This window comes from Camellia sinensis, chromosome 2 (assembly GCF_055761805.1).
Source record: "Camellia sinensis isolate YWXY chromosome 2, ASM5576180v1, whole genome shotgun sequence".
Taxonomy (NCBI): Eukaryota; Viridiplantae; Streptophyta; class Magnoliopsida; order Ericales; family Theaceae; genus Camellia; species Camellia sinensis.
In genome coordinates, this window is record NC_138962.1 from 210,169,659 (window position 1) to 210,181,939 (window position 12,281).

At 35.2% G+C, this 12,281-nt stretch overlaps 1 protein-coding gene across 3 annotated transcripts; it reads right to left on the bottom strand.

Moving 5' to 3' along the window:
* Positions 1 to 499: 499 nt before the first annotated feature.
* On the bottom strand, positions 500 to 8,664 carry LOC114299917 (uncharacterized). 3 transcript variants are annotated; one of them, XM_082916730.1, is made up of 12 exons: positions 8,176 to 8,664; positions 6,993 to 7,289; positions 6,806 to 6,864; positions 6,643 to 6,708; positions 5,944 to 6,046; positions 5,760 to 5,845; positions 5,051 to 5,153; positions 4,881 to 4,952; positions 4,440 to 4,501; positions 3,561 to 3,912; positions 2,106 to 2,419; positions 500 to 1,040 (listed from the first exon to the last, which is right to left on the bottom strand). In XM_082916730.1, the coding sequence occupies exons 1-12, from the start codon at positions 8,248 to 8,250 to the stop codon at positions 836 to 838; spliced, it is 1,794 nt and encodes a 597-aa protein (XP_082772856.1). In that variant the 5' UTR covers positions 8,251 to 8,664; the 3' UTR covers positions 500 to 835. The 3 variants fall into 3 exon arrangements, with proteins under 3 accessions (XP_082772856.1, XP_082772857.1, XP_082772855.1); XM_082916731.1 differs by having other exon boundaries at positions 3,594 to 3,912; positions 4,440 to 4,504; positions 8,176 to 8,647; XM_082916729.1 differs by having other exon boundaries at positions 4,440 to 4,504; positions 8,176 to 8,647.
* Between the last annotated feature and the right edge of the window lie 3,617 nt (positions 8,665 to 12,281).

The following is a 12,281-nucleotide window of genomic DNA, read 5'->3' on the forward strand; positions in this document are numbered from 1 at the left end:
TAAATTAATAATTGATATGTAATAACTCACATTATTATAAAATTAATGATATAAAATGTACGTTGTGGTGAAAAAATATAGACACTTATATTTCTAAGCAAACAAGTTATGGATTCTAGTAAGATTCACATAAACATGCATAAATTTGGCGCGATTTCAGAGAATAACGCAAGTGGTGGAAGAAAATATTGCCCAATCAACTTTAATAACAACGGCTCTTGTGCCTTAACAATGGTGAAAATTTTGTTCGGCCAAGCCTAACCAGACACACATTTAAGCGTAATATTTTCTTAAAAATTAAGCATTTTCTGTGATATTTGTGGGTTTTATATATAAAAAAATGTTTTTTTTTTTGGTTTCTTAAAATGAAAGTGTAATAAAAAAAAAATGCTCATTCCTTGTTACCTTATGAAATAATAACTTTTCATTTGCTATGGGATGAATGCCTTTAAAAAGTAAAAAATAAAAGTTAGTGATTCAAACGTGAAAATAAACAATCTAATAGAATTATCATTCGATTCCACATTCATTCAAATAAATCAAATATTACATTAGAAAAAAATTTAAGTACACGTAATTTGGTCACAAAATTATACACAAAATTATCGCATATTCAAGTTTCCCTACAATTTAAGAAGAGAAATAATTTTTTTTTTAAAAAAAAATTGTCACATCAAAAAATACTCCCATGTTAGTTTTCAAAAAACCTTGTCTGGTTTTCAAAATAACCAAACAAAAACTCCAAAATTTTCAAAAAAATGAATTAGAAAATAGGAACCAAACACAATGATTGATTTCTCCGTGATCTGTTTGGCTTAGACCTTGAATACCTGGATTATTTTCTCTCAGCCACCAGTTCTGCTAAGGCGATTGAAGGGTGTCTACCATTCCCATGAGAATCAATCTGTCCAATTTCTATGGATTGAATTGCTTTGGCTATGAGATTCCTAGTTTCAATGAGGGAAGCTTGAGCGAGAGGGCTCTTTGTTGCAGCTGCCTCAAGAGCCTTTGCAGCCTTTTCAGCTTCAGCTTTCAATAACCTGTAAAATGTTATAAATCTATGAATAGAATCCTCAGATATATCATAGCTAAACCAGCCTAACATATCAACGGGGACTCGACGTCAATTGAGAGAGGGGGGTGGGGGGTGGGGGGGTTTGCAATTCATTTCTGACTTCTGCACTTCTGCATACGATGTGTAGTGACAGATGTACAGGTACAAACAATAACTCAGCCAGCCACCGATTGTTAGTGACTCAGGCTTGTTTGGTACAATTTCTTATAAGCTAAAAGATAATAATCATAAAGTAGAAATTAAATGCATCCTTCCTCAGTTTCTCAACAATCAGCTTTTTCAGTTTATTTAAGATATTTTTGGCTTGTTAGAGCATCTTACATAATGGTTAGAAGTGTGCTCCAACTTCTTCATCAAATCTCAAGTGAGAGGCTATTTTTTCACAAATCAATGACGAACCAAATCTTTCACCAAATTCCCAACAGTCATAGTTTTACTCAAATTTGATGAAATTTTGAAAAGAGTAAGGATTGGAGATGATTTTCTTTCACCAAAAATGGTTAAAACAAGTTTTTAGGAGAAGATCGAAAATTTTCAAAAATATTTGACCAAAAAATGAAAAATGAAAAATGAAAAAAGAGAAAGGATGGTAGTGTTCTGTATCAGATTAGCGGTTGTTTGGGAAGTGCTAGATTAGTATATTTTTTGACCTTTTACGCACAAACGTGAAATATGAGTTGGGTTTGAAGTGATGTGGTAGAGAGATGATGTGACTTCAATATGATAATTGTGACCTAAATAGGATAATGTGCTAAAATAGCATGTGCTATTTTAGCACATGCCAAACAACCACTAAGCTTTTAATCAAATTTTCATTCAAATTCGATGAAAAAAAGATCAAAGACTGGAGGTCCTCTTAGTTGTAAGTAGAAGCTATACCAAACTCTCACATAGATTCCCAAAATAAAATAAAATAATTGATAAGTAGTCCCCATAAGCTGCACCAAACAAGCAGTGGATTGCTTCCATATTCTCTTAATTCCTTGTTAAATATATAAGACAATATAATTGAAGAAGAATTGGCACTTACTTTGCTCGTTCAATGGCTTCAGTCTTCTCATTTTCAGCAGCTGCTCTCTCTGCTGTAATGTTCTTTATCATCTCTAGTTTGGAGCTTGCCAAAGGATCCTTAAATAAGGGCATATTACATCTTAAACTAGTACGACGCTTTTGGCTTTCAGTCACATTCCCCGTGGAATTATCAGTGTCATTAGCTTTCTTCTTTGTGGGATTTTGTGTTCTGGGTTGTCTCTCACTACTTGGCCTTCTCTTTCGCTTCCTTTCTGCTCCAACTGGTGTGCCATGATATTTATAAAGGGCAGTGCAAACCCTGTCACGGTATGCCTAGTGGGAAAAGATAAAACTTGCTTAACAAACCATGTTTTGGCAAATTTAATGTGATATATAAAAAAAAGTCAAAAGGGTTTATTAACTTATAATGACTATCTCAATTACAGTGGGACAAATATTAATATCTTTCTTCTGATACTTTGCAATGAAATATACAGATTATCACCACAAATCACAAGTGAGCCTTGGGCCCAAAAGGGAAAACTTATATTCAGTCCAACTTACCAATCGTTTGATACTTCTCTCTCCACAAATAATCAGTAGATGTTGGGAACTTACACACAGGATAAAAGAGAGGGCAAAAAAAAAAAAAAAAGAAGTTGGAGAAATTCTATGTAAAAAGTAGCATAGAAGTTCAAGTCTTAAATCAGAAAACGAAGGGTATAAGGATTTATTCATTGGACATTCAATGGTGTATCACAAGACAAAAAACAAAGTAGGTTGAAACATCTACAAATCGATATCTTGGAATGTTAAGCTCCAATAATATGTTATAGATTTTTATCATCAACTTCATGAATTAATTTCAAGATATAAGGCTTTTCTTATTATAACACGCTCAAAAGGATCCCTCGTTCGTCCATCAAATATTCTACTTTTTTCTCTGTACTTGGATTCAATTCAAATACCCATCAATTAGCTGTTTGCACACCGTTTTCGTGCTAATGTAGTCTAAGGGGCATATGCATAGCTAGTACTAGTAATAAGTTAGTCATCCATTTAGGAATGGCAGCAAAACCCAGAGCTTGATAGGATTAGGCTACCACCCCTTTTTCAGAACATTTATGCTTCGCTTGTTTCAGCAGAAAATATTCTCCACGGAAACCTTTTTTTCCAGAAAATGTTTTCCATAGAGAACATTTTTCTATGTTTCATTACATTCTTCAAACTTATGTAATTAGTGGTGGTGGTGGCCGTGGCGTGGTGGTTTTAGTGGTGATGGTGGTGGAAAATATTTTCTACCCAAATAATTTTATTTTTCGTTGACCATGGAAAACATTTTCCGTTTTCTGTTGTACCAAACACCAAAAATCAGCAGAAAATGTTTTCCGCATTTGGAGGGTTAGACAAAGTGAATTAAATGATCACTTGATGAAAAGCAAACAAGATGGACTAGGGCAAATAAACAGCATACATTCTCAGCAGAAAATGCAACATATGCCCTTGCAGGATCAGCCCATTTGGCAGAAATAGCCTCTGAAATTTTCCTCCTTTGCTCAAGAGAATTGGGTGCTCTCTTGCTACCTTTCGGTCTTGCCATTTTTCTACCTTGTTCAACACTCTCCAACCATTCCTGCTCGAGCTGTTCATCCAAGATCTTATAGGAGTCCCACTGCTTCTCTTCCTCACCAACAAATCCCTTTCTAGAAGCTTCTGCTATCAAATTCTGCCACTCAAAGTAGCAAGTTTCCTGCAGCTTCAGTTTTTCACGGCGCCTTTCCCACCCCATTCGCATTCCATTGCCAATTTTCATCCTTGTTTCTTCGCTGCACAATCAATAAAGAACATGGTAAATAAAGTGATTAAAGCAGTATGTGGAAAATTACAAACTGAAGGTCAAAAACTCAAAACTCCTGTTAGACTTAAAGAAGGCCCTAGTACAAATCCAGGGTAATGCCAAGCATCTAATTCACTGAATCTTCTCAATTTCCAAAATCTCATATTTGAAGAAGAAAACAGACTAATATTAACAGTAAACAAGGCACAAATTAGTACAAAATGAAGGAGGAAAAAATTAAAATAGTTTAGTCTTTTTCTGGCTTCAGCCTCCAAGAACCAACAAAAGAGAAAAACAAATATCAATTAATTGAACCCAAATGACTGAACCCATCTAAGATTCAATCTAAAAGACCAGAACATCAATTAACAAGACAAGCAGAATATCCAGGATTTTTTTTGTTAGTGAATATCCAGAAAGTTTATGAATAACCAGGTACTTGTAAATTCGATGATAGAAAGAAAAATAGCAGAACCAAAAATCGAAATAACAAGACGGAATGTCATGAGATTCTACCTCTGAGCATGTCCCAGGTTAACTAACTTCATCTTAACCTGCATAGGCTGTGTCCGTGAGATCTGCTACAAAGAATTTACATTAACAGGTTCAGTGCTGGCAGGGAAGGTACAAGAGAAAAGCAAATAGTTTTAAGAATTCATGAGAAATGTTTAACAGAAATTGAAACCCTATGACACCCAAGGGGTTCAATTTCTGTTAAACATTTCTCATGAATTATTGAACCCAACAACTTCAGATCAACTGAGGCTATTTGTGTTTCTCAATTATTTCGTCCATGAATTACTTCGAAACCGGACCAAGACATTTAGGCACTTGCTCTTGTTAGTTCTTCACTGTGAGAGGTATGCATTTCATTTGCATTGCTTGTGTCAAAAAAAGAAGAAAAAAAAATTCAATCAATTAATCCAATCACCGTTAAAATATAGGTCGAGAGATGACCTTATTTTTTGCTTGGAGATACACTTTATTTGCCTCCTTGGCATTTGTCTTCTCTTCTAGCTTCTGAAAGAACTGAAACAACAAATGATAAAAAGACAGTAAAAAACATCAGCATAACAATAAATGAGTAAAACTGCAAATATATATGGAGTGAATGGATCTGGACTTGCCTCTTTACGTTTTGCCGCTCTTTCTTCACACCTCAAGCTAAAAGAGGAGGGTACTGTGGGAGGTCGTGCTTTGGGTCCAGATACACCTAAAGTCTTCAAATGGCTGCATAGTGTTAAATAAAATTTAGAATTCTTGCATAACATTGTTAGAGTAATTGTGTTGCACGAAATTTTGTCTAGGTTTTCTCACATGTGCTGAGGAAAAGTGATACTTGAATGGCAAAATTGGTTCCTATAAACTGTAATGGTATCACTGGCATGGATGGTATTGAAATATGTATTTAATATGAAATAAATTAGGTATGAATAGTAACAAACAGAAGGCAACATTACAGAAAGTGTAAGAGATGCTACTTCATTTTGGAAAGATAGTTTGTGGGTTCGACCATGAGAGTAGCCACTTTGTGTAAATAATGCCAAAGGTTAGGTTTGTATCTAATCTACCCCTAATAGACCCCAATCCTATAGGCGCTAAACTGGGAGTACTTTATTATTATTATTATTATTATTATTATTATTACATTTTTTAGTTTGCATCCACGCCTTATCTATCCCTTGTGCCAGAAACACAATACTAGCAAGACTTTTGGAACTTTCTTGGAGCTATTGTTCCTAGTATGCAATACAAAATCTCTACACTCAGTAGATAGCGATATGAGCATCTAATGAGAACTCTACAATCCACAACATAGGCAAAATAAGATCTTACTCTATCCTATGTGATTTCCCATCTGCTATCCTCCTTCCAGAAACTAAGATCTTGGCATTTGTCTTCTCTTCTAGCTTTTCAAAGAACTGAAACAGCAAATGATAAAAAGATAGCAAAAAACATCAGCATAACAATAAATGAGTAAAACTGCAGATATACATGGAGTGAATGGATCTGGACTTGCCTCTTTACGTTTTGCCGCTCTATCTTCACACCTCAAGCTAAAAGGGGAGGGTACTGTGGGACGTCGTGCTTTGGGTCCAGATACACCCGAGGTCTTCAAATGGCTGCATAGTGTTAAATAAAATTTAGAATTATTGCATAACATCGTTAGAGTAATTGTGTTGCACGAAATTTTGTTTAGGTTTTCTCACATGTGATGAGGAAGAGTGATACTTGAATTGCAAAATTGGTTCCTATAAACTGTAATGGTATAACTGGCAAGGATGGTATTGACATATGTATTTAATATGAAATAAATTAGGCATGAGTAGTAACAAACAGAAGGCAGCATAACAGAAAGTGCAAGGGAAGCTACTTCATTTTGGATAGATAGTTTGTGGGTTCAACCATGAGAGTACCCACTTTGTGCAAATAATGCCAAAGTTAGGCTTGTATCCAATCTATGCCTCCTAGACCCCAATCCTATGGGCGCTAAATTGGGAGTACTTTTTTATTATTACTATTATTATTACTTTTTTTAGGTTGCATCCACGTCTTATCAATACCTTGTGCCAGAAACACAATACTAGCAGGACTTTTGGAACTTTCTTGGAGCTATTGTTCCTAGTATGCAATACAAAATCTTTACACTCAGTAGATAGTGATATGAGCATCTAATCAAAACTCTACAATCCACAACATAGACAAACTAAGATCTTACTCTATCCCATGTGATTTCCCATCTGCTATCCTCCTAGAAACTGAGCAATCATCCACTGGTTTACTTCTGTAAACCATGAAATTAAACATTTTAGTGAAAGAAGATGAATATATATACACGTAGAAAAATGGCACAATTTTAAAGGGTTAAGCAAACAAACAACCTTCTTCTTTCTTCTTGAGGAGCTGTTGAAGAATGCACTGATAACCCATTTGCTGATGCCTGCAGTTTACCAAAAACCAAAAACGTTATCTCAGCTATGTGTTACAGTGTGCACTAGCACGCTATTGCACATGCGCAAAGCAGCAAACAAGGTGAATGAGGTGAAGGCAAGGAAGTAAAGTAAGCACCCTAGTTGGAATTCGTGGAGGATTTGAGCTGTCTCTGGATGTCTCTTCCATAACATTTGGTTCATTACACGCTGCATTTTGCTCCTCAAGCAATGCTGCAGGTTTCTTAGCACCATTTCTGTTGTAAAGGGCTTCGAAATAAGCTTTCCTCTGGGCAACTAAACCTGGCTTAGAAGATTTCTTAGCTTCTTCCAAGTACTGATTGTTAGAGAAACACGACCATTTTTCACACGCCAATGATTCCAGCATGAACCTCCGAAATGAGATTGATGTTGTCAGGGCACAATAAGGATCTCCCTGTAATGAGATTCTTTCAAGTGTTTCTTAGTAAAATCATCAAAGCTTACACATGTATCCACTAATATATTTTAAATAGAATTGCAAAGACATACATACCCAACTCCAAATATAATCTACTTCAAGAACACATGTGATAGAAACATTTTAACAAGGTACCCTATTATTTTGTGATTCTAATAAAACATGGGCAAACTATACCAGTTGTATCTATAATTTGACTCTTTAGTCAATTTAGTCATTGTAGTTCCCATTGTATTAATTTTGCCTCTTAACCTTTCACATTGTGTAAATTTAGTTCAATTGATAAACATCTGCTAAGAAATTAGACAAAAATCAAAGAGAAAATGGTACATTTAAAAAGGGAATTAATCATTTTAATCCATCAATCACTTTGAAATAGACTATTTTGCCCTTTGATTTCAGTTCAATTTCTAAATGGGCATTATCAATTACACTAAACTGACACAAAATGTGAAGAATTCAAGGGTAGAATTGATCAAATTAGAACTATCTATAAGAACGAAATTGACACAAGAAACAAACTACAAGACTACGGGTGTAATTTGCTGTAACAACATTGACTAAGCATTACATGAAATTCCCATGCAATTGGTTGATGATTGCAGTTATTAGTAAAGAAAGGAGCACAAGAATCAGAAGAAGAAGAATCAGAAGAAAAAGAAGAAGAAGAAGAAACTATAACTAGCAAAAGGGACAAATCAAGAACTCAAATGAAAAACCAAATACTGAGAACAGTAACAAATCAAGTATTGTCAAAATAATATTAAAACAACGACAAAGAAATAGCAATCCCATGTCAGAAAAATCAAAACCCACTAGGGTTTTCTGTGAAAATGAAGAAGATTGTGTTTTTTGGACAAACCTCTTCGGGTTCAGTGGAAGTAGTGCCAGCAGATTGAGAGAAGGATCGAACAAGACAAGTTGGCGATTCACCCATTTCTGTCTTTGCAGTGAAGAGAGAGAAACTCAAAGAAACTCAAAGAAACCCAAAGAAACCTACCCTATGATTCCCTGAATCCTCTTTCTTTCTCTCTGTATCTTCTTCGTATAGGGTCTTCTTTTTTTTTGATTCTCTTATGGGGTCGTCTTTGCTCTTCTAAATCTTGGAATCTCCGAGAATGCAGTTCATTCACTTTGTTAATATATTCCATATTTAGATTATAGGCTCCTAAGAGGTATGCTCAAACCCTGCCTTCTTCTTTCCCTCGCTTAGTCTTTCCTTTTCTTGTTCTTTTCCTTGTTCAAACCTTGCCCTATTCTCTCCTTACCCTGTTCTTTCCTCTTCCTATTCTTTTCCTTGCACAGCAGTCCTCATAGCCTAGTGTCACTAGTTTGCCTTCACATTCACGATGGTTTTATTTTAAAAGATAGGTCAATTGATTAATAGTTTAAAAATTGGGGGAGGAGTTGAAAATATTTTTTTACATTGCATACTTATGGATTTTTTTGTTTATTGATTACCCTTAAATTAATTTGATTTTGATATATTTTCTTTAAATTAGGATTTGTGAGAATTTATTTGATCTGTTTCAACTTAATTTTAAAATTCTTAAAATTTTGTTTGGAGATTTAAATTTAGAATGCAAAGAAACCAAATAATTCTTCTTGGATGGGATTTTTAATTTCTATTACAATCTCAAATTGGTTAACATAGGCTTTGCCAATGTTCATATAGGAAAATTATATAATAGCGCTAAAGTATCACGTAACTATATTCCTTTACCAATCATCATTTATTATATTTTTTTATATTCTTCAATTATTCAATACAAATAATCAATATTCCACATTTTCTACTAATTATACTACCATAATACAAATAATTAATATTCCACCTTTTCTACCAATTATACTACCATGAAACACCACGTGACCGTATTTCCGGACTACCGAATTATCATCCGTGCATATAAGACCTCGTTTGTGAATATTTTATTTTTGTAATTTTTGATTTTTTTTGGGCTAAAATATGAGGTAAAAAAATTGATATACTTATGATATTTTTTTTATTTTAGAAAAAAAGAATATTTAACTTTTTTTAATAATTTATTAATTTTTTAATAACTTTTTAACTTAAACTAAAATAAACACTTTCCAAACGAAAACGAGACCTAAGCTCTTAAACATTCTTCCCTTACAAGTTAGTTTTTGAGTGTGAGTTTTACACGAGATTCATATCATTCTAGTTAAAATTTTATTTTGGGTGTTCCATGGCTTTTTAGTTGGATTGCAAAAAAATTAATTTTAACTTGAATTAATTTCTGATCTGAGAAAAACTTGGATTAATTTTTGAAAGGATTATTTACTTATAAATATAGCGCAACTCTCTTATTTAAAATAAACTTATCTATTTTTCAATTGGATCTATTTTTTATATTCTTTTTAGACTTTCAATCCTTACATACTTGTTGGCTTTTTTGGCTTTCGAAGGTAACTTTTGTAATTATGAGCATGCCAGCAATGATCAATTAGTCCTTACAGAAAATTAATTGCCAACCAATTATCAGACGATTGTGTTTTAGTTCTTTCAACTTCAATGAAAAAGATTTTTACTGGTGGCTTGATTTAAGAGAATTAAGCAAATAACAATTAAATGAAGAACAATTAAAGCATTTCATTAAAATGAAAACTTACAATGATCCAAACTCAGCCTCGTAGAGGTTTATAGCAACAATCTACTTGAAACTACTCCTATGAATGAAGTGCAGTGCAGGAATTTTAAAGTGCAGAAATGTAAAGAACATGAAATGTAAAACTGGAAAGGAAATAAAGTAGAATAAGACTGGTTTTTTTGATCTGAGTCTGGGGGTTTTTTCTGGGGCCTTCTCTGCTATTTATACTTCTCAAGGATGACTATCGAACTGCATTTCCAACCGTTGAACTGCTCCTCCATGATCGCTGATCATGTTGCCTTATAATTAGCTCTACTATGTCATCACTTGCAGTTAGGTTTCCCTCATAATTTGGAATTTGAATGTGAGTAACCGTTGAAGCCACATCATTCTGTATCTCTTTGCTGATCCAATGCTACTCAGATCTCGTAATAACCAATGCTAACTATCACGTGTACGATTATGATTAAAGACTTGAATAGTCTTCCTGTATTACCCTTATTCTGCCACGCGTCGAATTGTAATTGGCTTATACAAAATATGTAGCCAACATTACCCCCCGCACTAATATACCCAATACTTGGTGATATTAGTGGATCAAGGTCTTTTATCCACGTCTTAAAACGTGCATGGGATTTGCATTCTTGTAGAAATGCAACTGTCATTCATCATTTGCATTAAACTCTCCTTCAATCTTTTGAACATCCCCACCACCTTAGTATTCGAACAGACTGATACATTTTTTATGGCCGAATCAATTTTCTCCTCCATTGATCGAGCACACGAAGAGTCATCTGATGATGTTGTTCCTCCTCGAAAGAACCTCCATGCATTAATTAGCCACCTTTACCCACCTTTCTATATTTAAGTCATGGAAGCCTTTGCAAACTATCAACCCTTGGACTACGAACAAACTGCCCTCAATCCTTTGATTCAGAAAGTTACAAATATGGACATGGGAAGTTCTTCTTCTGATTCACCCTCGGACTACAAACAAACTGCCCTCAATCATTTGATTCAGAAAGTTGCAAATATGGACATGGGAAGTTCTTCTTCACAATCCTCTGCATGGGATAAGGCTATGGCTTCTTCTTCCTCTGGGGCTTCTAACTGGGCAAGCTGGTCGGAACCTGAGGCCTGTGATTTAAGGGAGCGAATTAACCATCACTTTGTCGAGTTCACTGATCCTTTAGAGTTCCCTTCCTATGCGCGAAGCTCGGTGGTTTACACTTACGTGCCCATCGACCGATGACGCAGTTTGGAGGACAATCTGCTTGTAGCATGGTACACATCCCCCATGCCTATAAAGATAGTATATGCTACCCGACGCCCAAAAGAGGCACAAGGGTACAATCCATCATTCTTAGCCCAGAAGGTGAAGCTTTGCTCTTCTGACTGGCTCGATTATATTAATGCCCTTGTTTCTTCTGCCCTTGTTCCTTCTCTTGAAGTGGAAACTTCCATACCTCCTCCTCCGCCAAATCCTTGCTGGACAGAGAGACTGAGGCTTGCCCTCTCTGCGAATAAGGTCTTTCCTCCTTACAAGCCTCCACATTTCCCTACTCCAGCCGAGCGGAAGCAAGCCCAACTTCTGCTTGCGGCCTTCTCTCACTTGCCTTTCAATGTTCTTGAGGACGACATCCCTCTCAAGAACCTTCGATGGGCTTGTGACATTCTGACTCGGGGTCACGTCCTCAACCCCCTCGCCCAAGCAAAGCTTCACATGTTTTTGGACCAACTCCCATTGTTTTTTCACTGGTATCGAACTTCTGTGGCCACCACTCAATTTTTGGACCAACTCTCATCCCTTCGAGTTCATGCCCAGTACGAAGCAGTGAACCTCATTGAAGAATTCGATAACTTCAAGAATAAAGATTCTGCGTACTGGGATGACTTGGATATGGACGAGCTGGAACAGGGATTGAAAGAAACATCGTTCGAAATAAAAGGCTGAAGAGCTCTTTTATCAAGTGAGAGCACATCAACTTCAGCAACCAATTTTGGAAGAAATAGAGGATAGAATAAAGAAAGAACAGAAATTCATTGACCATAGCTAGACCAAATTCCATGATCTTGTTATTTATTCTATTCCTTACTTTTATGAGCTCGAATTTGTACCCAAAGAGGGTCATTCGATGTAATTGTTTTTGCTTTAATACAACTAAGTTGTTTGTCATTGTTTGATTTTGTCTCCGTTTGTCTTTAAAAGCAAATTTAGGGCTTCGAACTGAACAATCTTATCTTTCGAATCCGGATTCAATCGTTTTAAATGAAACACTAAAAAACCAACATGAACTTTTCCAATTTATGGATTATAGTTGACAGTTTTTGCTGATTTTTATTTAGAATCAGTGCT